Consider the following 24,099-nt stretch of genomic DNA (forward strand, 5'->3'; position numbering starts at 1 on the left):
GTTCGTTTAAACTGTTTTCCATAATAACGTCACATGACCAATGTCACAAACACAGCGAATCAGGAAAGTGCAAGTCACAGTGACGGGTTCCAATGAGGACGCAACTAGAGCTCCTACGTCAGCGTATCAGTGTTTTCAGGCGTCCACACACTGCTGGATCAGATCTGTACTCAGATGAATTCGTGGGAGCTGGCGGCACCAGATCGTTCCATCTCTGGAGCTGTTTTAGATCAGATTAGTGTGGACGAACACTGCATCCTCAACAAAAACGACTCAAATATGTACTAGTGTGGCTGGTGCCTTAAAGGTCTTATATTAGGCAAAATTGACTCTTGTGGGGTTTAAAGTACGTTATAATGTTGATACTTAATCAAAAACATACCTGGAGTTGTTTTTTGTTCACACATTTGAGTAATCATTTATTATTAGTCTGTAACATCTCCAAAGCTCCAACTGCTCTGTTCCACCTTGTGATGTCATGAATTGGTAGTTTTCAAGTTAAAAGCTCCTTTTACCTTTAGAAGAGATGAGCAATTAAAGGGCTGAAATCATTCAAATGATTCTAGTGAAAGTGTATGGAGTTTAAAATGATCTGATAAAGGCTTTTTTCCCGAAATGTTATTCAAAAATGAAAAAAAAAAAAAAGCTTTTGGACATTAGCCATCTGAGTGCGCTATGCATTTTTTTGCTTTTATTTTACCATTCTTTGCATTTGCACCTTTACAAGAATGTTGGTGGGCGTTTTCTGTTTTATTTGAGAGAAGAGTTCAGCCTAAATATGCAAGGATTTGTGCGTTAAACATGAGTGAATGAAACAAAACAAAGCCCCAAGTATTTCTGATGAGGTAACAACATGATAACATACAGTCCCTGACAAAAGTCTTGTCGCTTATCCATTTTGTAGAAACAAAAGCTTATAACCTGACTTTAAATTAATCGATTGGTTTTAGAAATGTCTCATATGAAGCTAAAACCCTCCCAAATTATGCTCAATATACTAAAATAAATTTGCTTCACTGAAGAAAGATTGATCATTTAATGAACACAGAAAGGTCAGATTTTGGCAAGACAAAAGTTTTGTCGCCTACAGAAAATTGAACAAATAATTTACTTCAAATACAAAAATATGTTGCATAACGTCAGTGAATGAAAGTAGTGGTGCTGTGAGATCCATATTTAATATCTTGTATGACTTCCATGAGCTTGAAGGACGCATCCATGCGGTTCGACAATGATTCATACAATTTGTTGATGAAGTCATCAGGAATAGTAAAGAAAGCGTCTTACATGCCTCCCAGAGTTCATCAAGATTCTTTGGTTTTGCCTTCCATGCTTCCTCTTTCATTCTACCCCAGACATGCTCAATGATGTTCATGTCTGGTGACTGGGCTGGCCAGTCCTGGAGCACCTTGATCTTCTTCGCCTTGAGAAACTTTGATGTAGAGATAGAAGTATGTGATGGAGCACCATCCTGCTGCAAAATTTGACCCCTTTTATGGTTGGGAATGTAAGAGGAGCTAATACTTCTTGATATTTTAGGCTATTGATATTGCCTTCCACCCTGCAAATGTCTCGCACACCCCCAGACTGGATGGAACCCCAGACCAGGATTTTTCCGCCACCAAACTTAACTGTTTTCTGGGTGAATCTTGGATCCATGCGGGCTCCAGTAGGTCTCCTGCAATATTTGCGGCGGCTGTGATGTAATTCAACCGAGGATTCATCTGAGAAATCCACCTTCTGCCACTTTTCCAGTGTCCATCCTTTTATCAGGCTGTGGGCCTTGGCAAATGCCACACGGTTTTTAAATTGCCTTTTGTTTAATGCTGGTTTCTGTGCACTGATTCGACCATGGAGGCCATTTCGAGACAGAATTCTACAAACTGTTGTGGTTGACACAGGGACTTGAGGTGACCAGGCCTGGTGGAGTCTGCTGCAGTGGAAAAGGGGCCTTGGATTTTCGAATCAACAAACGGTCTCCTGAGCAGTTGTCTTGCGGGGTCTGCCGGACCTGGGCTTGTCAAAAACATCTCCAGTCATTTCAGATCTTTTTCTTATTCTTTGTACTTGACACTGAGACACATTGAAGGTGTCACCACCTCAGCAGTGGATCTGGTCTTCAGCCTCTTGATAATTAACGCTTTGGTCTCAGGGTGGATCTTAGGCATGTTGTCAGAGGTCAAGTTGCAGTTGATGTGAAGGTCTGGTGTGCTGGGCTTCTTTTTATACACACCCACTAATTGATTGATCAGTAACTGATCACAGGTGAGGCTGTAATCTAGGATTGGGTGCATCATATGACAAGGCGACAAGACTTTTGTCTTGCCAAAATCTGACCTTTCTGTGTTCATTAAATGATCAATCTTTCTGCAGTGAAGCAAATTTATTTTAGTATATTGAGCATAATTTGGGAGGGTTTTAGCTTTCATATGAGACATTCCTAAAACCAATCGATTAATTTAAAGTCAGGTTATAAGCTTTTGTTTCTACAAAATGGATAAGCGACAGGACTTTTGTCAGGGACTGTAGTTCAGCAAATAGCGTATGGGCCCTTTAAAATGCATATGACAGGTTTTCATGTTTTTCTTATTATTACTTGGTTTGGTGGAATAGAATCTGTGGTGAAGCTTTACCGTAGTTTTACCATAAAGTCGAGATGAAAAGCACCAACATACACTGGCGTTGAGTTCTAAATTGCAATACCTCATAACCTACCTAAATCACTGTGTAATTTACATATACAACATAAAACTATGCAATATATTTAATAAAAATCTTACATATAATGGTGTTACCTACTGTATGCTTTAGTGAAATGAGCAGTCTGGTTTGTCATGTGCACTTTAACGTCTGTATGTGAAATTGGTTGAGTTGAAGGTGTAAGACGTGACTCACCAATCAGACAAGGCCCATCGAGTTCGGATGAATCCTTTTCTGGACCACTTGGACTGAAAAGACAAAAAGAGACACTGAGTTTAGCACAGTGACAATATTACAGTGAAGACTTCAGGTGAGACTAAGTGAAAGATGTCAGACATGTTTAAGCAGAAGTTACAATTATGACCCATTTTAAAACATAGTATGGACAAAGCTATGTATTTTATTTATAAATGTATTTTATTTCTGCTTTCTTGACTAGTAACAGAGACACCAGTTTGTTCTGTCCGACCAGCACAAGCAACCAAGGTCATGTTACAGGTCAGATCTGTAGAGAGAAGACTCTGCGTGTTTTTACAAGTACAAAGAAAAATGTCTGTAATTGAATAAGGAAAAGCTAAAACCTCTCCATGGAGACGCGCAGGTGGTCGACCCCCACACTAGAAAAAACTAGTACCCTAAATACCGTATTTTTCAGATTATAAGTCGCACTTTATTTCACGGTTTGAGTGGTCCTGCGACTTATACTCCGGTGCGACTTATATATTAAAATGTTCACACTGACAGCTGCGAGAGAATCTAGTCTTGTGTGTCAGTATCTGCTGCTCCTGTTCCTCCTGCACCACTGTCACTTGGCTCTACTGCGCATGTCTCCTGCAGAAAGAGCCTCTGTCCTGTCTGTATCATGTCAGTCAATCGCACCATTACTTCTGTACCACTGAAAATTTAAACAAACTAAAGACAACTGAAAAGAATGAACACAAATACCCCAAAAAAGAAAAGCAGCAGAACAACCGGGAGGATGTGCCATGTAACTTTCCTGGAAGTTATTGGATGGATGGACAAAGCCTGGACTTCCTTCCTGTTGGGATTCAGAAAGACTGGAATAATTCTAACTGGAACTGATGCTGAGTCTGACGACAGCTACACAGTGGAAGTGACGCTCCGTTTACCTCCGGAGTTGCTCAGAAATGACTCAGAGGATGAAAAATTCAATGGATTTAGTGATTTGGAGTGAGATGGAGAGTTTGGTAAACTTGTTCTGTTCTGTTGTTTATGTTATAGTTTATCTGAAGAACTGTTCATATGTGACGTTAACAGTCTGTTGTTCTCTGTTCTATTGTTTTTACTATAAGGCGAGGAGAAAATTCAGTTTGTTGACTGGACAAAAGTTAGTTTGGTTGAAGACGTTTCGCAGCTCATCCAAGCTGCTTCTTCACTTATTACTATAAAATTACTTTCAAGATGAAATGTCGGTTCCTGGTCTCTGATTTTATAAAATAAATTTCCCCCAAAATGTGCAACTTATAGTCCTGTGCGACTTATATATGTTTTTTTCTTCTTCATTACACATTTTTTTGGCTCCAGCGCAACTTACAGTCTGAAAAACATCAAGATTAAAGTTTTCCTGATTTAAACTAAACCATTTGACCTCAATCTTTTCCCCAATATTACAATTTGATTCCATGTCACATTTCCCATTTCAATCACACAAATTGATGCGAAATCTAATATTTTTCATGTATTTACAGTTAAGATCTGGGTCAGTGTGATGTTGACGAGAGTGGACGTCTCTTCCTTCAGTCCGTCGCATGATCCAGGTTCTTTTTGATCTGGACTCGGCCGCATTAAGTGAATTATCCAATCACAAGTCCGAGCCCTGGCCCTCACAGAGCACATGACACCGCCACCAGCAGAGCGCTTATTAAATGAAAGACAAATTGATGTTGTGAGTTTACTCATTTTAAACAGATACATACAAGAGTTTCCTTCTCCTTCTACCTCCCTCTCATCCCCCTCTCTCTCACTTTCTCTGTCTCTACACTCCACCCTCTCTCTCTACCTCGTTCTCTCTCTATTTCCATCTCTCTCTCTTTCTTTGTATCCCTCTATTTATACCCGTCTCTCTCTTCCTCTTTCTCTACTGTCCCGGATAAAATGAACAAATTCAAACTTTCTCTCACTTTCTCTGCCCCCCTCTCTATGTCTCTGTCTCTCTCACACCCTTCTATCTTTTTCTCTCTCTCACTATTTCTTGCTCTCCGTCTCGTTTTGTCTCCCTCCCTCTTTCTCTCATCACTCTTGCTGTCTTCCCTCTCTTTCTCTCTCTGTCTCTATCTTCATCTCCTCCTCTCTTTCTCTCTCTCTCTCTCTGTCTGTCTATCTCTTTCTCCCCAAAGGATGCACCAATACGTTACTAGTATCGAATATCGGCACTAGGCAAGGCAAGGCAAGTTTATTTGTATAGCACAATTCGTACACAAAGTAATTCAAAGTGCTTAACAGAATAAGAAATACATTAAAATCATAATAAAAAAAAATCAAAACATAAATAATCATGAAGGTTCAAATTAAAAAAGAGAGACATAAATTGGAGAGAAGAGTGCGGAATGAAAACCTTTCAGTTATTTGCACAGTTAAACAGAAATGTTTTGAGTCTGGATTTAAACAGCGTCACAGAAGAGTCTGTCTCACATGTTCAGACTGTTCCAGGTTTTAGCTGCATGAACCTGAAACGCTGACTCCCCTTGTTTAGTTCTGACTCTGGGCACCAGCAGGAGGCCGGTCCCTGAGGTCCTCAGAGTGCGAGATGGTTCATATGACACTAACATGTCACAGATGGACTTTGGTGCTCGGCCATGGAGAGACTTGTACAAGCAGAGCTGCTTTAAAGTCTATTCTCTGAGGCACAGGAAGCCAGTGCAGAGACCTGAGCACAGGACTTATGTGCTCGTACTTCCTAGTTCGAGTAAGGACCCGAGCTGCAGCGTTCTGGATGTTCTGCAGCGTCTCACAGCTCGTTTGGAGAGACCAGTGAGCAGAACATTACAGTATCTAACCTACTGGAGACAAACGCATGGATAAGTTTCTCCAAGTCTGATTTAGACAGTAAACCTTTGATTTTTGCTATGTTTTTTAGATGGTAAAAGGCTGCAGATGTTATTGATTTGATGTGGCTGTTAAAGTTCAAGTCTGAGTCCATTATTACCCCTAGATTTCTTGCCTGATTTGAAGGTTTTAGAGAGAGAGACTGGAGGTGACTGCTGACACTGTCCCTTTGTTTCTGTGGACCAAACACTATGACTTCAGTCTTGTCAGAGTTTAGCTGGAGAAAGTTGTTTTGCATCCACACACTGATCTGTTGGATGCAGTGACCAAGTGAGTCCACTGGTCCATAGTCTCCTGCTGCCAGAGAGACGTAGATCTGATACTAATACTTTAAAATTTCCTGGATCAGATATCGGCTTTCAAATATCGCTTAATTTGATATATCCTAACTGGACATATACTGATGCAGTAAGATATGTAGTCATGTGGGCCCAGAAAGTATTTATACAAAGATGTTGAGTAGTTATTTGAGACATAAATAACAGCTTCATATTTATCTCTCACATTTGGATCAGATTTGTCTTATTTTATTTGGAAATAAAAGTTGTTTTCAGTCTCTGCTCTAGTATCGGTTGATATTGGGTAATCGCAAATACTTAAAGATTTAGTATCGGAATCAGAAGTGAAAAAGCTGGATGAGCGCATTTCTAAACTCCGCTCTGTCTCCCCTCTCTTTCTCTCTCTGTCTCCCCTCTCTTTATCTCTCTGTCTCCCCTCTTTCTCTCTCTGCCCCCTTCTCTGTTACTCTCTCCTCTCTCTTTCTCTCTCTCCTCCCTCTCTTTCGCTCTCTCTGCCCTTCTCTCTGTCTCCCCTCTTTCTCTCTCTGCCTCCTCGCTGTCTCCCCTCTCTTTCTCTCTCTCTGCCCTTCTCTCTTTTTCGCTCCCCCCTCTCTGTTCCCTCTCTCTATCTTTCTCTCTGTCTCCCCCTTTCTCTCTCCGTCCCCCTCTCTGTCACTCTCTCACTCTCTCTCTGCCCCTCTGTCTCCCCTCTTTCTCTCTCTGTCCCCCTCTCTGTCACTCTCTCCCCCTCTCTGTATCCCCTCTTTCTCTCTCTGTTCTCGTCTGTCACTTTCTCTCCCCTCTCTCTTTCTTTCTCTGCCCTCCTCTCTCTGTCACTCTCCCCTCTCTTTCTCACTCTCTTCCTCTCTCACTCCCTCTCTCTTTCTCCCTGTATCCCCTCTTTCTCTCTCTGGCTCCGCTCTCTGTCACTCTCTCTTTCTCTCTCTCTCTGTCACTCACTCTCTTCTTTGTCTCCCCTCTTTCTCTCTCTGTTCTCGTCTGTCTCTTTCTCTGCCCTCCTCTCTGTCACTCTCTCTCTCCACTCTTTCTCTCTGCCCCCTCTCTTTTTTCTCTTTCTGTCTCCCCCTCTTTCTTTGCTCCCCCGTGTCACTCTCTCACTGCCCCCTCTCTTTCTCTCGCTCTCCGCCCCTCTCTCCGTCTCCCCTCCTCTCTGTCACTCTCTCACCCTCTCTTTCTGCCCTCCTCTCTTTCTCTCTCTGTCCCCCTCTCTGTCACTCACTCTCTTTTCTGCATCCCCTCTTTCTATCTCTGTTCTCATCTCTCACTTTCTCTCCCCTCTCTCTTTCTCACTATCTCCCTCTCTGTCTCTCTCCCTCTCCCCATCTCTCCGTCTCTTCCTCCCTCGCTCGGCGTAGCAAATGGAGTCTTAACCGCGCTGACGAATAAACTAATTATAGACCGGGTCACATAATTACAATTTGACTAATTTTATTTTGAAAAACTCTGATGGAAATTAAAAGGCTAAGAGGTATTTGATTGCGTCTCACATCCTTCAATCTGCATTAGTACAAGATTAACTGTATCAAATTGAATTACATTAGCATACGCGGATTAATCCATACCGCCTGGGCAGGATGTATGGGCCCAATTATAACTGGCTGTCCTGATATTGTGACTTTGAGAGAAGCAAATGGGATTGGAAGTGAGAGCCCCGCTGCAGTTTCAGATGGAGAATTCAAACTTTGATTAAGAAGCAATGAAATAATAATGGAACTCCACAAAGCAGCGCCTGGACATCCATCTGAAAATTATAACGGCAAAAGATGTGATCAGAATGAGACGTTTTCATTTACGTTTGTGATCGCGGACTGGAGAAACTTCATCCTGACTAATGAACAGAGCTGGGAAATGGACAATTAAAGGTCCTATATTACGCAAAATTACGCACATGAGCTTTAAGCCATGTTAGAACGTTGTTACCTAAAGAATACCTGGAGTTGCGTTTTGTTTACTTCACACATGTTTGAATTAGAGCATGGAAACCCGACCAAAGTTCAACGGGACTTGGGTCGCTTGGGACGAGCTTTGAGACTCTTTATTGTTCAAAAGATCAGAGCACTGCACTTCTAGTTTAGATACAAGTCAAAACTGTGTTATTATTTATTAAATGTGGTGCAATAATTCAGATATGTGAATTTTAAAGCATAAAGATTGGCGATAAAGTGTTACTATCGCAAATCTGCAGCTTCACCTCGATCCGTGCGCTGTGTGGATGTAAACAAACAAATGTGAGGAACTACTCTTGCCTTTTTACATTTAAAGAACGACTCAAACTGCATTAACAGCGCTGTTTTGTGAACTGGGAGTCATTATTTGCAGAGGACAATTTCTATGGATAATGTGGATGAGATCCAGCACTTTAAATTTATCACTTTACGAGAGGTGAGGAATAAGGTTTTCTCATTATTTTCGCTATACAACGGGTTTGTATTTTGCATCTCTGTGTCTGTTTGAGGCCACACAAACAATATCCTACATGTGTTATTAGTAGACCCATGAAAAGAGTGTGACTTTCGGGTTTGGTCAGGTTCGGACACAAATATCTTAATGTTTATCTGACTCGGGTTAGATTCAATCACAGTTTGGTCGGACACAGGCCGGGCCCGGACACAAAAATTCGTCCCGATACACACTCTAGTTTGAATAATCCTTTATTATTACTCTATCTACATCTCCAAAGCTCAAAATGCTCTGTTCCACTTTGTGACATCATGAAGCGGTAGTTTTTTTAAGTTAACAACGACATTTACTTTTAGTTAAGCAGAGATTGGCAATTCCAGGTCTGAAATTATGCAAATGAATCTAGTGAAGGTGTATGCAGTTTAAAAACACAGTGGAGCACTTCCTGTATTACCAGAGTGTTTTCAATTTCAGAGAAGAACTTGGCCTAAATAGTCAGGGTTTGTGTGTTAAACAAAACACAACTCCGAGTCTGTTTTTGATGATTATAACATGTAAATAGTGTGGGCCCTTTAATACACAAAAGATTCACATGTTGTATTGAGGAACACTGTCCATATGTATTATTATTTGCAATGTTTCTGTGTCATATTTTGTTAGAGACACTGGGCTGGGGGAGTGGAGATTATGTCCTAGTACAGTTAAAACATGCACAGTAGGCTAATCCTCTGTTGCCTGGCTACACACTTGGCCTGTTTTTATCTCCCAGAGTTCAGATGAATGTGACTGACAGGCAGATCGGCCAATCAGAGAAAGGCACGGCCAGTCCATATCAACACAATTATGGAGGACAATGCAGATCTTTGCACAATCAATGAGTGAAGCAATTAACACTGTTAATTTGAGGTGAAAGAGGTTTGATTTTGTTGCTAAATAAACATTGATCTTTAGAGTTCAATGTGACCCTGAAATAACCAAACCTGATTATGGTTTTGTCTGAGTTTGGCATGAGACATGGAAGAGTGAAAGGTAATAAAGCTGTGATTCATATACACATGACTTCAATCTGAAATTATCTAATAACATGCTACATATTTCTGATAAAAACAAACTTAAGCACTGGAGTTCACTCTGTTTTTGACATTAAAGGATGGGTCAAATGCAGAGGACAGATTTTCAATTCATTTCATGTATTAGTTTGCTCATAACCATATCCACATCATTTAGTTTTCACCTTTTGCATACAAGTCAGGCAGTACTATACAGAGGTGGGACCAAGTCGTCGTTTTGCAAGTCTCAAGTCTTTAACCTCAAGTTCGCGTTAAGTCCCAAATCAAAGTCAGGTAAGTTTAGGTCGAGTCTCGAGTCACTGGCCAATAAGTCCAAGTGAATTCCAAGTCGTCTGCTTTGAGCTTTAAGTCATTTCAAATCTTTAAACCAAATTACCAAATATAGCTTAGATTTTAGCAATTAATATAAATTTTAAACTAAATTGTTCTTAAAAACTCATGGTATTTTTATATATGAGTATTTGATTTGTAGATGCAGTTTTTCATTTTTAAAGATCTTAGTGCGAATCATTACCGTCAGAATAGAATGTCTTCTCAAGTCATAGGGCTCAAGTCCAAGTTGAGTCCCAAGTCTTAATCTATTTTATCAACACAGGTCTCAAGTCCCAAAAATAGTGACTCAAATCTGACTCGAGTCCAAGTCACGACTTGCAAGTCCCCACCTCTGCTACTATACACCTGTGTTTCCCAAACCTTTTTTCTGGGGACCCGTATTTTAAAAGTCACAAACCTTCGTGACCCAAGTCAATAGACGTTATTTGTAAATCACAAAATAAAAGTGGATTTGACCATTATTGAACATTAATGAGGATATTTTTTTGTTGACTGAGTGATCGTGTCTCTGAACAATTAATATTACTCAAGTTTTAAACAATGAAAAACAGTATTTGAACCAGCAATAAAAAGGATCTATAAGTCGCCTATTTGGACATTAAATGTAGCCTTTTTCTTTTTCTTTTCAACATTCAATTGAACCACCAATATTGGAACAAAATAGTCCATAGAACTGTATATTTCAGACCTACACATGCAGATTGCGACAAGGCCAAATAAAAAAAAAAACTCTTGCAACCCACCCGAGGGTCACGATCCAGTCTTCGGATGCTATACACTATTAAATACACTTTAATAATCAGGTCAATGTTTCTTTTAGGTGTACTAAAACTAACAAATTATACCAAAACAGCAAATATCATCCCATCAGATACTGAGAATTCTTCCTTTAACTTCTTAGGTTCTTTTTAAAGACAATGCAGTAAAGTGTATTTACCTTGTTGACATGTTTCTGCTGCTGCCATCTTCAGAACTGTCCCCGGTGTTGGTGGTGACGTGTCGTATATCAGCTGTTGTTACTTCCTGTAGGTGTGGTCAGCCTGATGGACCTGGCAGGTCGCTCAGACTGACCACGCCTCTCGTCGCCCGGTGTCTCTGGAGGAGGGTGTCCCAGGTGTGTGAAAGGAGGAACGCTCCGTCATCACGGTTAATGCTGTCCGTGCCTCGCTTTCTGATTTCAATGGCCTCCTTGATCCAGCGTTTGAACTTGTTGTTTTCCGATCCAATGATCCGAGCCCCGTCCCGATCCAGAATGTGGTTGTTCCTTTTACAGTGTCTGATATGGCGGATTTTAGGTTTTCCTGTTCTGCTTTGTCTTTTTGTGTTCTGGTGGAAGTAACAACAGCTGATATACGACACGTCACCACCAACACCGGTGACAGTTCTGAAGATGGCTTGCAGCTAGCAGCCGAAACATGTCAACAAGGTAAATACACTTTACTGCATTGTCTTTAAAAAGAACCTAAGAAGTTAAAGTATATAAGAAGACATAATGAACATCATTGGCTTGAGAATTCTTCCGTTGGTAAAACTTATGTAAGATTAGTGAAAGATTTCCAGCAAAACTTTGCACCATTGAGCGTTTCATTAATTTACTTTTCATGGTTAAACTTTGTGAATAAAACTAAAAATCGAATGAAAAGTAGAAATTTGAGCTAATTCTGGATTTTAACGCCAATGTTTCAAGCTGCACTGTCGTCGTACGAGGCGTTTAACAAAAACTACAGGCGCGTGCTCCATCTCAGCTTCTCCATGACGCTCTTTTGAAACCCTCTATAATAATGTGTATCTGTGAAGGTGATGGAGGGTGCAGAGGAGGGTGTTTGAGCAGAGGATGGGTGGAGGAAGGATGGGCTCAGAGCCGTGACTGCAGCAGCCACACGTTTAATCCACATTTAATTTAAAGAGCCATTAAGTACAATCACAGCATTCAGATCCATCACAGCCTGACACCGGCCCGAGATTGCCCCGTTTTCTGCCCCTATGACGGATCGCCCCTCTGCTCCACAGCTCACCGCCAAACAACACTCCCGGGCATCCACAAACAAGCCACAAGGACAGAATAAGTACAGCTGTGAGGGGTTCAATGGACTTAAATACAGAATTATACAAGAGTAACGCCTCGGAAGGACAGAAATAGTAGCTAGAAGGTGCGTTGAATTTAAGGATTCTCGGTGATGTTTGGATACATCACTTAAAGCTGCACTATGTAACGTCTAAGGTGGAGGGCTGGCTACTTATTTTTCTCCACAGGGATGTTATTTCTTTGCATGTAATGTCCCAGAGTATGGCATTAAACCTATCTGCCTAGCGTCAATGTCAAAAACACAGTGAAAAACATGGCTTCTTACTATGTGCAGGCTTGCTTCTCCATAGATCTGACCCGTAACTTGTCTCTATTGTCATAACCATGTTTATTTTCATGCTGTGTAACATTCAAAGCTACTACATCTCCATGGAGACAAGCAGGTAGCGGACCCTCCACCAGAAAAGTAACACAGTGCATGTTTAACAAATTTTGACCAAAGACTAACAAATCCGTGCATCATTTGTTCATTCTTTTTCAAAATAAAACCAAAAATAAGAAAATGAAAAAACAACTATTTTCTTCATTATTTGTCTAAAGAAACCAAAATGAAAAAAATGGATAATGATTCGTTTTTCAATTTTGTGTTTAAATGAATAATGGAAAAAACGGATAACGGTTGTTTCCTATTTCCGTGACTGAAACTGCGATGTCAGACTTTTGCTCCGCATATGGAGTGAACCAGGACTAAAACAGGACCAAACCAGGTCTAAACTGGGTCTAAACCAGGTCTAAACCAGTCTCAGTCCTCGTTTGGTCCCGGCCTGGTCCCGGCCTGGTCCCGGCCTGGTCCCGGCCTGGTCCCGGCCTGGTCCCGGTCTCAGTCCCAGTCTCAGTTCTGGTGTGGTTGTGATCTTTTTCCGGTCTGGTCCCGATCTCAGGGCCGATCTGGTCCTGGTCTCAGTCCTGGTCTGGTCCCAGTCTGGTCCCTGTCTCAGTTCTGGTGTGGTTCTGATCTTTTTCCAGTCTGGTCCCGGCCTCAGTCCTGGTCTCAGTCCTGGTCTGGTCCCAGTCTGGTCCCGGTCTCAGTCCCGTTCTCAGTCCCGGTTCTGTTCCCGGTCTCAGTACTGGTCTCACTTCTGGTCTGGTCCTGGTCTAAGTTCTGGCCTCAGTTCCGGTCTGATTCTGGTCTGATCCCGGACCTGGTTCAGTCCTGATTCAGTCCGTATGCGGTGTAAAATTCCAACATCGCAGTTTAAGTCACAAAAACGAGAAATGACCATTATTAGTTGTTTTTCCATTATTCATTTAAACACAAAATCAAAAACTGAAAAAACAAATCATTATCTGCTTTTGTCATTTTGGTTTTGGAGACAAATAATGAAGAAAATAATTGTTTTTTAATTTCCAAATTTTTTGTATTATTATGCAAATCGTGATGATATCGTACAGAGAGATTTGGATATTGTTACATCTGTAGTAAATATAATAATAAACGTTTCCAAAGATGTCTGTTTTTAACTCATTTTGCAGCTTGTGGGTTTAATATTCGCGTTAATGTGTGTCATTTTTCAAAATAAAACACTGTTCAGACTCTTGATTGTTGCATTTACTACTAACTCATTTTATGCACCTGAAATACATTTAATAAAAAGCTAATTCTGCCGTAATTGACTGCGATAACTAGTTGTATTTACTAACATGAGGCCAGTTTAGATGGTCATCTCGGGTCATCAATCAAACCCCTCGGCGAGAAGCGCTCCACTGCTCGCCCTTTTTAATCCGAGGAACCGTCAGAGCCACTCCCCTCTGAACAAGTCATCAGCTGCAGTCTGTGTTTTCAATGGGAGGAGGTTAGGCTCAAATGAATATGTGACATGTAATCATATCTGCTCGTATATCAGCCTCCCCGTGGCGACAGGAGCGAGGGGGGGCGGGGCTCGGGGGGGTCAGAGGGCGGAGTTAAAAGGTCGTCGGGCCCGGGGGGTGACATTGGGTGACCTTCTTCGGGGCAGAGCCGGCGTGGCGTCCCGGGACAGTGATGGACGAGGAGGGACAGAGGGCGCGATGGACGGAGGCGCGAGGACGTGGACATCTATATCTGCGTGTTATATAAGGAAGAGGAAGAGGAGGGAGAGGAAGAGGTCTATAGAAAGTTAAATATCATGTTGCTCTATAGTGTCAGAGGGTTTAAAGGACATTTGTATGAGACAGAGCGAGTTCACAGCTACACAAAACGCAGACAGATATACCAGTCAAAAGTTTGGACAAGGACCTGTCAAAATAACTCATTTTGAAGTAGGATATATTGCTAAAGTAAATAAAGACGATAACAAATAACACTGAAACCAAACCTTAAAGCAGAATTATTCCCAAAAAAGTATGCCAAATGTCCAAAATTTTCAATATTTATGCAATATTCTTACAATATACAGTAAGTCTCACGGTACGATATTTATTGCGATATTTTGTGGAGGCAACAAAACTGTTAATATGTGATTTTTTTCCTTTTAAAATGTCTTGACATGAAAAACTAAGACTTAAAAGTGCTTAGAAGTGTTATTTCTTCTTGTAGTCTGCACTGAAATGGAGCAAAGGATCATGGTCTATGTAGTTCCCTCTGTCTTTTTTTAGTTACGGCTGCCCCAAAACTCTTAATTTAAGCAAAGGTAGTTGTAATTCGATATATTGTGATGGTCCATGATATTATTGTGAGAACTTTGACGATACGATATCACGATATTTTGGTTATTGTTACATCCCTGGTCATAGAAGTTCATAATTCAAACACTGACAGGTTAAATCACATTGTAGTACTTAAAAATAACCAAAAATCTACCACTTATATAAGGCAATAAATACTGATGCCCAAAAAGTATTATTCCATCTGTCATGTAACAGTAGTTAAAAAGTAGATATAGTATTTATCGTGACACACTTTTTCATTTATGTTTCATCTTTAGGGTGTTAACAGTAACTGAAATATCGTGTCTATATAAAATGTATAAAGAAGAAAAATATGCAAAAACACAAAAGAGATAAGAAGGTGTGTCCAAACTTTTGACTGGTAGTATTAAGCACGAGGGAATCAGGCCTGATCCAATTGACAGTATCAAGTATCAGTATTGGTATCGGACATCAATCATTCAATTACTGTATTAAAAGACTAAGACCACTGAACTTAAATATCCCATAATGCTTCACTGTATGCTGCAAAGTCTCTAATAAAATACAAAACTTAGTCAAGATATTCATGTTTTAATGAAATGTTTTCACTCACTCACAGTAAGGCAAGGTGGGTGAAATACGTTGCTTAAAGGCACAACAACAGTTTCGTTTAGAGAAACAACTTTCAACAATAAAACTCCAAATATTACCAAGTCTGTTGTATATTCTTATAAGGAAACCAAGCAATGTTCCTCGCAATTATCTGGCCTTTTTCACACATAACTATCCCTGCCTCTGTGTAGTAATTTACCCAGAAATTTACCGCAAAAAAAAAAAATGCTGGTACCATATTTTCCACACTATAGGGCGCACTTAAAAGCCTTTAATGTCATCAAAAAACGACTGCGTGCCTTATAATCCAGAGCGTTTTATATATGAATTTATTGGGGTGTCTTAGTACGACTTTAGTAAACTACAAAGCCGCACCACTTGCAGCGTTACGGCTCCCGTAGTCAGGAGCATCAGGAGTAATACATACTGTGATTCCTTTTAATATCAAAATGCACCTGTCAAGAGACACGCTTACAACGCCAACTTTTAAACTCAAGACTATTATAAAGTGAAAGTGCGAGCTGCGTGGGGCAGTGGATGAGAGAAGGCGAACACATATTCACCAAGACAGGGAGACAGCGCCGAGCGACTTACGCCACGATCTGCCAATGGATCGTGGACGCCCGGGCTAAGGATCAGTATCAACTGTGGTCCGGAATCATCACTGAACTACCAGGGAACAGTAACCACACTGATTCGAATAATGACGAGAGGGATGTGGGAGTGCTGGACGCTGTAATCACCCAACTGTTTGAACAATTATGAGTTATTGTGAATATTCTAACAATTTAGAGTCTCAGACAGTTTTTTTTTTACACGTTACAATTGAACAAACTTGAGAGTTATTGTGAATGCATTAAATAAAGTTTGAGTGACTTATTTAACTGTTGTGTTTCGTTTAACGCGCCTTACAACTTCGAAAATAGGCCATTCAATGACAGTGCACCTTATAATCCAGTGCGCCTTATAGTGCGGAAAATACGGTAAATTCCCAGGTCAGTCTGCATGTGTGAATGGATCAAACAAACCAGATAATTCACGAGATAATTTCCTCGTGAGTGAATCTTTCCGGCGACGTGATGTTCACTGCGAGTCTGTCTCTGCTCTTAAACCCTGTCCAACTCTTTCCCATGGGCCTATCAGTCATTCGTGTGCATTACTTATTACCCACAATGCATTTCTGTCACCGGGCTCTGCGTCCAAACCCCCCCGCCCCCTCTCCTTCGCTCGCTCCCTCCGTCTCTCGCAGTCTAACCCCTGTAATATTATTTATGGGGGTCGAACCAACAGCTGACAAATAAGAGGTCAGAGAATGGGATGGACTGCCAAATGGACATGTGAGGCCAGACATTTAAACAGCAGCAGACTTGTACAGAGCCGAGACTCCACGGGATTTATATTCGACGAAACGAGCTGTGATGATTGGCAAGATTTAAATGTAGTTTTATGTTTTTGTTTTATTATTATTAGATTAGAACAGGAGAAAACCAACTCTACACCAGGACTAGTGTTGGGAGTAATGAGCTATAAAATTACTGTAATGTGTTGTTTTTTGTTGTAACGCTGTAATTTAAGGCATTACAGGGAAAAATGTTTAAATATTTTACTCGGTATAAATGTCAGTAACGAGTGTCACAATGCAAATTTAACCTGGATTGAAGTGGTGGGGTTTTCGTTTTTCTTCATACAAACTCGGTAAAATCACAGCAATGTCAGCAGCGGTGAAAGGCAGTTCTAGATTCCAAGTCCTAGTCCAAGATTAGTCCTGGTTTGGTTCTGGTTTAGTCCTGGTTTAGACCTGGTTTAGACCTGGTTCAGCTCTGGTTCAGCTCTGGTTTAGACCTGATTTAGTCCTGGTTCAGTCCTTGGTTGATCTCTGGTTTAGTCCAGGTTTAGTCCAGGTTTAGTCCAGGTTTAGTCCAGGTTTAGTCCAGGTTTAGTCCAGGTTTAGTCCAGGTTTAGAATCCAAGTTTGGTCCTGGTTAAGTCCTTGGTTCAGTTCTTGGTTCAGTCCTTGGTTCAGTCCTTGGTTCAGTCCTTGGTTCATCTCTAATTTAGTCCAGGTTTAATCCAGGTTTAGAATCCAAGTTTAGTCCTGGTTCAGTCCTTGGTTCAGTCCTTGGTTCAGTCCTTGGTTCAGTCCTTGGTTCATCTCTAGTTTAGTCCAGGTTTAGAATCCAAGTTTAGTCCTGGTTCAGTCCTTGGTTCAGTCCTTGGTTCAGTCCTTGGTTCATCTCTAGTTCAGTCCAGGTTTAGTCCAGGTTTAGTCCAGGTTTAGTCCAGGTTTAGTCCAGGTTTAGTCCAGGTTTAGTCCAGGTTTAGTCCTTGGTTCAGTCCTTGGTTCAGTCCTTGGTTCAGTCCTTGGTTCAGTCCTTGGTTCAGCTCTGGTTTAGTCCAGGTTTAGAATCCAAGTTTAGTCCTGGTTCAGTCCTTGGTTCAGTCCTTGGTTCAGTCCTTGGTTCAGTCCTTGGTTCATCTCTAGTTCAGTCCAGGTTTAGTCCAGGTTTAGTCCAGGTTTAGTCCAGGTTTAGTCCAGGTTTCAGTCCTTGGTTCAGTCCTTGGTTCAGTCCTTGGCTCAGCTCTGGTTTAGTCCTAATTTAGTTCTAATTTAGTACTGGTTCAGTTCCAGTTCAGTCCTGGTTCAGTCCTGGTTCAGCTCTCGTTTATACCTAGTTTAGTCCTGGTTTAGACCTGGTTCAGTCCTCCTGGTGTATCGTATCAGTGACTTAACTGGCCCTAACTGGAAGTGCTCCACTGTGCAGCTTCACAAGAATCATTTGGCTCATTTCAGACCTGGAATTGCCAATTTCTGCTAAACAAAAGGTAAAAGATGAACAGCAGGACAATTACTCAAACATGTGTGAATGAAACAAAACACAACTGTGGGTCTGTTTTTGAGGAGGTAACAACATTATAACACAGCTTTAAGATCACAAGAGCCATTTTTGTGAAATATAGGACCTTTAATTAAGTAGGAAAAACATTACTTCATCACGTTACATTATCGTCTTCAACCAAAACATCGTCTCATGATTTGAATTAGCTGTCAAGATTTTTACATTTTAAGTATGTATGTATTATTACTTTATCACAGGGCTGCGTAATTAAATTCATTTTAGTTAAACCGAGATTAATATTTCAAATTGTTAATTATCAGCTTTGGTCTACGGCCAATCTTCATGTGGTTTGGAGCAGAGTTCAGACTTTGGACGAACACATTTCATTATTTTGGGGGTTACAGCATCGATTGTGTTGCTTTGCCCAATCCCAGCCTCATTTCTAAGGATCAAATTTCACAGACGTCTCAACCAGCTTCCTCCACAGACTTCACAGACTCCACAGCTTCCTCCTGGTCCTGTCATCTCTCCATCGTCTACTTCCGTCTCCCTGTGGTCCTCGAACCAACTATAGTCTTCCAAAAAGTGGGTGCAGAGATTGTGTGTCCTGATGATACGGCCAAAGTACTGTAATTTCCTTTTTCTTAGTTAATATTGTTCTGTCCCCATTTCCTTAAAGACTCATTTGTTCAGCACGTGGTTTTATAAGATCCAGTCAGTCCCACAGGCCACATCAGAGTTCAGACTGCAGGGCTTAATGCTCAATTCAGATTTTTTTGTAAGGTCGTTCACATTTTCAATTAAATGCGACTTGTATATGATCTCCAGTGTGAACTTTAAACGCCCCAAAAGTTTCCTGCATGTGCATTGGAGGACACGACAACGTCAAAGTAGTTTAATGCCATACTACGGACAATTTAAACCAAATCATAAACATGTCCACGGAAACAAACAGGTTGCGAACCCTCTGCAGAAAAGTTAAAAGATTCAGGCTACGTTTACACTGAAACGAATCACTGTATCGGAAACGATCTGCGTCCACACATGCCGTTTCTGTGTCCGTAATCCTTCCATATCCACACAGCTTTGAGCATATTTGTTTAAGTTTCATAGAAATGAAACTTAAGCGCTCAAAAAAACAGCTCGCTATTGTGTCGCTGATGCGGTTCAGATTCTGTCGGACTAAAGGACACGACTCAGTGGAATCTGTGTGTTCTTTCTGTGACAGAGGGGTGTTCTGCTGATGGTGAGTCTGTTCTGTGTTTCTATCGTGTTGGAGATGGTTCATGTGAAACTTTTCAGAGATTATACGTCTGCAGGTCATACGCATAGACCGTATATTTGAATGGACATATATTCTAGCCTCTTTGTGTTTTGGCGGTGAATTACTTCGCGGCACAGACCTACACCAGCGTATCAATGTTTTCAGGCGTCCACACAGTGCCGGGTCAGATCTGTACTCAGATGAATTCGTGGGAGCTGGCGGCACCAGATCATTCCGTCTCTGGAGCCGTTTTGCATTGGATTAATGTGGACAAACACTGCATCCACAACGAAAACGACTCAAATACATATACCTACGCGGACAGGGCCTCAGGCTGACTCAGACTTTTTTATTAAAACTAACCCCTTTTCTTCTTAAATGCACTTTATATTATTAACAAAATATACCTATGCAACTATTTATTTGTAATTGCAGTTTTAAGGTAGGTCGACTTTTATTATGTTTGTCTAATTATGTTATTCTGGCTACATGTTTGTTCTTAAATAAGTAGTTACTAATAGGGGTGTAACGATATCCAAGTCTCACGATACAATATCGTCACGGTATGATATTTATTGCGATATCGTGGGAAAGCTCACAATATTGGTGGAGAGGCTCACGATTAGGGATGTAACAATATCCAAATCTCTCAGTACAATATTTTCACAATATACAGCTCACGGTACGATATTTATTGTAATATTTTGTGGAGGCTAAACAACTAAAACTGTTAATATGCCACTTTCTCCTTCTTAAAATGCTAAAAAATTAAGACTTAAAAGTGTTAGAACTGTTATTTCTTCTTGTAGTCTGCACTGAAATGGAGCAAAGGATCATGGTCTGTGTAGTTCCCTCTGTCTTTTTTTAGCTATTACTGCATCATAACTCTTAATTTAAGCAAAGAGACTTGTAATTCGATATATTGTGATATTATTGTGAGAACTTTGACGATACGATATCACGATATTTCGGTTATTGTCACATCCCCAGTGACTAAGCCTGAATCCTTCTTAATAAAGCATTTCTTCATTATGAGTTGGGACTTTCTTCGTGCTTTAAAAAGGCTGTAAACAGTCCAGTTCTTATAAAACGCTTTTTCTACTCCTTCTAATGACGTCGCATGACTGATACGCTCTCCATTTCCATTAACTGCCGCAACATATCCCACAATGCATCTTTAATTTGAATACATTCGAGATCTTTCAGAGCAGACTGGCTCCATATTGCTCCTCTCATTTGATTGTGATTCAGACATAATAAAGTCATTTATGATCTGAGCGCGCGCCGTCATGCATCTCGACTGTCAACCCAACAACCCCATGTCTTCTCCCGTGATAAATGCAAGTCCCCGTTCGGAGCCGTACAGGTTTTCAAATGACTTCATCTCCTTAACATCACAACTATGAATCTCCTGGTGGCGGCGCGCTAAATCAAGCAGGAAGTTAAGTTTGATGGAGGGGAGAACTTGAATGTAATCACGCCCCATACCGAAAGTGGACTACAGAGGGCAGTAAAAGGGTACGCGAGTCAGAGCGGTTATGGACACGGTCAAGGTGCCAAACATCGCACAAACTCCCATTTTGATCTACGACCTCGACGCCATTTTCTTTCTCCCAATGTAAAACAATCAATAGCAAGGGCACATTAAGGTCTGGGTGGTACACTTTATTTATATAAGCCAATGACAAATCCTTATGATGCAATGGGTTTTGGACTCATGTATTACCGCGCCAAGGAATAAATAAGGAAGGTGCCATCGCGGGAGATTGACGGGGCTCAACAAATCCATCATGGCGACCTCTCAAAATAAATGCGCGCACTATTTTGTCCACTTCCACTCTTATTCGGCGTTTCAATTAATGTCTCAGTCATTTGTTCGGAGTCATAACTCACAAAAGGATTACGGAAAGGAACGGAGCGCCTGCATATGTAGAGGGCTGTCACTTAAATCAAGCACAAACTGGGCGAGAAAGGAGAAAATCGGGCAAATAAGAGACCGGAGTAATTTATGATGGAGTGTAGTTGCTTAATAATCTAATAGTTTGCGGCAGTGATTTAGAGGAGGATTGGAAGACATGATTCACAGTGACTTTGAAGATGGGCTTTAAATTTGGGGGTTTTAAGAGTTTAGTGGATATGAAGTTAAAACGCTCAATCTATATTAAAACTATTACATCTCGTGCAGTTCTTGGAGATTTGGGCGATTCACGTACTTTCTATTATCAACAAAATACACTTATGCAACTATTTATTTGTAATTGCAGTTTTAAGGTAGGTAGACTTTTACGATGTTTGTTTAATTACGTTATTCTGGCGACATGTTTGTTAAAGTAATACTACGGAACTTTCTGGAAGTGGCACGTCGACCTGAAATTGATTTTTTTAATGCCGAAAGAACAACGTTTACATGGGAATAAATAGGAGGAGGCCCAATTCTAGGCCAGATAAGAGTCAAGTTTGTGGAGATGCAGGCAATAAAATCACTGATAATGATGAACCTATTTCTCTTATTTTTAAAGGTTACGTACTATGGCTTTAAGCTGGAAGGCAGCAAATTTACATGGTGGGGGAGAAGAGTAGCCTGATTCATCAGCTGGTTTTACTTCCTTTCACTTCATACAAACCGTCTGACCACGCAGTCTTAGATTTCGTTCCCTCGACAGTAGGCGGGTACTTTTTATCATTTAGACAGTTGCTGTTATTTGTTCGTGACGTATGTAATGCGCCGCTAACGGGGGTAACTGGTATATTAAACTTTTCCCAAATCCCGTAGGAAGAAGGACAATAACATCTTTCCTCTTGATAAAATTCACCAAACCTTCTCTTTGTTCCAGCTTTAAATCCTTGATCTCTGGAATCGTTGACAACACTGAATATATGGCTTTTCGCTGATTGGCTGGGGCCTGAACTTGCACTTCCGGGGCTTTTGCGAACTGTCTATTGTATTTTGATTCCTGACCTAGTCGCTGGAGAGAAATGAAATTGAGGCACTAGGTGGTGCCAGCCTGGCTAGGAGAAGAGGGGGAGAGACAAAATAAAAATGACTTTAAAATTATGCTTTAAAATTGTAACAAATAGTAAAAGAAATCAAAGGATCAAAGGAAATGATGATGGTGAAAATAATATTAGTTAAGTGACTCGAAATATTTATAAAAAAATGAGGATGGGGCAGGGGAATTTAAATTATAAATTTATATGGGGGCCTAGCAGTTTGCTGCATTGCCACATTACTTTTGTTTCGTTTAAATAAACTTGTGTCGGTGTGTGTGTTTGGGGGGTGGGCAGGTTTTGTTGTTTGTTGTGGGTGTTGTTCTATGTTTTTGTGTTTTGTTTTTATGTTGATTCCTGTATTTTGTTAAATGTTATTAAAAGAAAAAAAATACATGGTAATCAAGACAGTTGGTTTAATTCCCTCTAATGGCATTGCATACTTTGTGTCACTGAGCAAGACACTTCAGTCACTTCACTTTGTCTATCACCACGATGAGAGGAGCAAACATACTGCAGCTTTCAACCATCAGCTCCGGAGCAGTTGTGGCTACAGACGTTCATCACCACTGACACCAGAATGAAAAATCTCTGTCTGTATATATGGGCGACAGTAGCTCAGTTGTCTGCCCACTGATTCAGAGGTTGGCAGTTCAAATCCCACTCTAAACATAAATATTGATAAAACAGTCAGACCACGGGGCAGAGTCCTGCACCGGGTTGAGTACCCACAAACAGTTGCTGAAATGAGCGGGTTTTAACGTTCTGGAATTTTACAGGCAGGTAGTGATTACACACAGACGGATCAGGTGAAGCAAATGAACGACTAACGGGAGAAAAAAAAAACTTGACATGCATCCAGGACGTCTGTTGTTCTCAAAACAAGTGCAATTTCCCGGTGTTCTCCTGGAGCAATAGCGGATGGAGATCGGCTCGGTAGCAGCGCTCCTGGTTTAGGACTGGTTTAGTCCTCATTTAGCCCTGGTTAAGCCCTGGTTATGTTCTGGTTCAGTCCTGGTTCAGTCCTGGTTTAGACCTGGTTTAGACCTGGTTTAGACCTGGTTTAGACTTGGTTTGGTCCTGACTTAGACCTGACTTAGACCTGGTTTAGACCTGGTTTGGTCCTGACTTAGCCCTGGTTTAGTCCTGGTTTAGACCTTGTTTAGACCTGGTTTAGTCCTGGTTTAGACTTGGTTTGGTCCTGACTTAGCCCTGATTTAGACCTGGTTTAGACCTGTTTAGACCTGGTTTAGACCTGGTTTAGACCTGGTTTAGACTTGGTTTGTCCTGTTTAGACCTGGTTTAGACCTGGTTTAGACCTGGTTTAGACCTGGTTTAGACCTGGTTTGGTCCTGACTTAGACCTGGTTTAGACCTGGTTTGGTCCTGACTTAGCCCTGGTTTAGTCCTGGTTTAGACCTGGTTTAGTCCTGTTTTAGTCCTGGTTTAGACCTTGTTTAGACCTGGTTTAGTCCTGGTTTAGACCTTGTTTAGACCTTGTTTAGACCTGGTTTAGTCCTGGTTTAGACCTTGTTTAGACCTTGTTTAGACCTTGTTTAGACCTGGTTTAATCCTGGTTTAGACCTTGTTTAGACCTGGTTTAGTCCCGGTTTAGTCCCGGTTTAGTCCCGGTTTAGTCCTAGTTTAGTCCTAGTTCAGTCCTGGTTTAGTCCCGGCTAAGACCTGGCTTAGTCCTGGTTTAGACATGGTTTAGACTTGGTTTAGTCCTGGTTTAGTCCCGGTTTAGTCCCGGCTTAGTCCCGGCTAAGACCTGGCTTAGTCCTGGTTTAGACATGGTTTAGACTTGGTTTAGTCCCGGTTTAGTCCCGGTTCAGTCCT

The 24,099-nt window shown here is 41.1% G+C and overlaps 1 protein-coding gene across 1 annotated transcript in view; it reads right to left on the reverse strand.

Moving 5' to 3' along the window:
• LOC110166333 (inositol polyphosphate-5-phosphatase A) overlaps window positions 1–24,099 on the reverse strand; it is a 485,134-nt gene that overhangs the window by 193,517 nt on the left and 267,518 nt on the right. Inside the window, exon 7 of the mRNA XM_055162594.1 lies at window positions 2,896–2,948. Within this exon, the coding sequence (XP_055018569.1) occupies window positions 2,896–2,948 (53 nt within the window). The remainder of the gene's footprint in view (window positions 1–2,895; window positions 2,949–24,099) is intronic.

This window comes from Boleophthalmus pectinirostris, unplaced genomic scaffold, assembly GCF_026225935.1.
Source record: "Boleophthalmus pectinirostris isolate CB_2022bp ecotype Guang Dong unplaced genomic scaffold, ASM2622593v1 HiC_scaffold_5, whole genome shotgun sequence".
Lineage (NCBI taxonomy): Eukaryota > Metazoa > Chordata > Actinopteri > Gobiiformes > Gobiidae > Boleophthalmus > Boleophthalmus pectinirostris.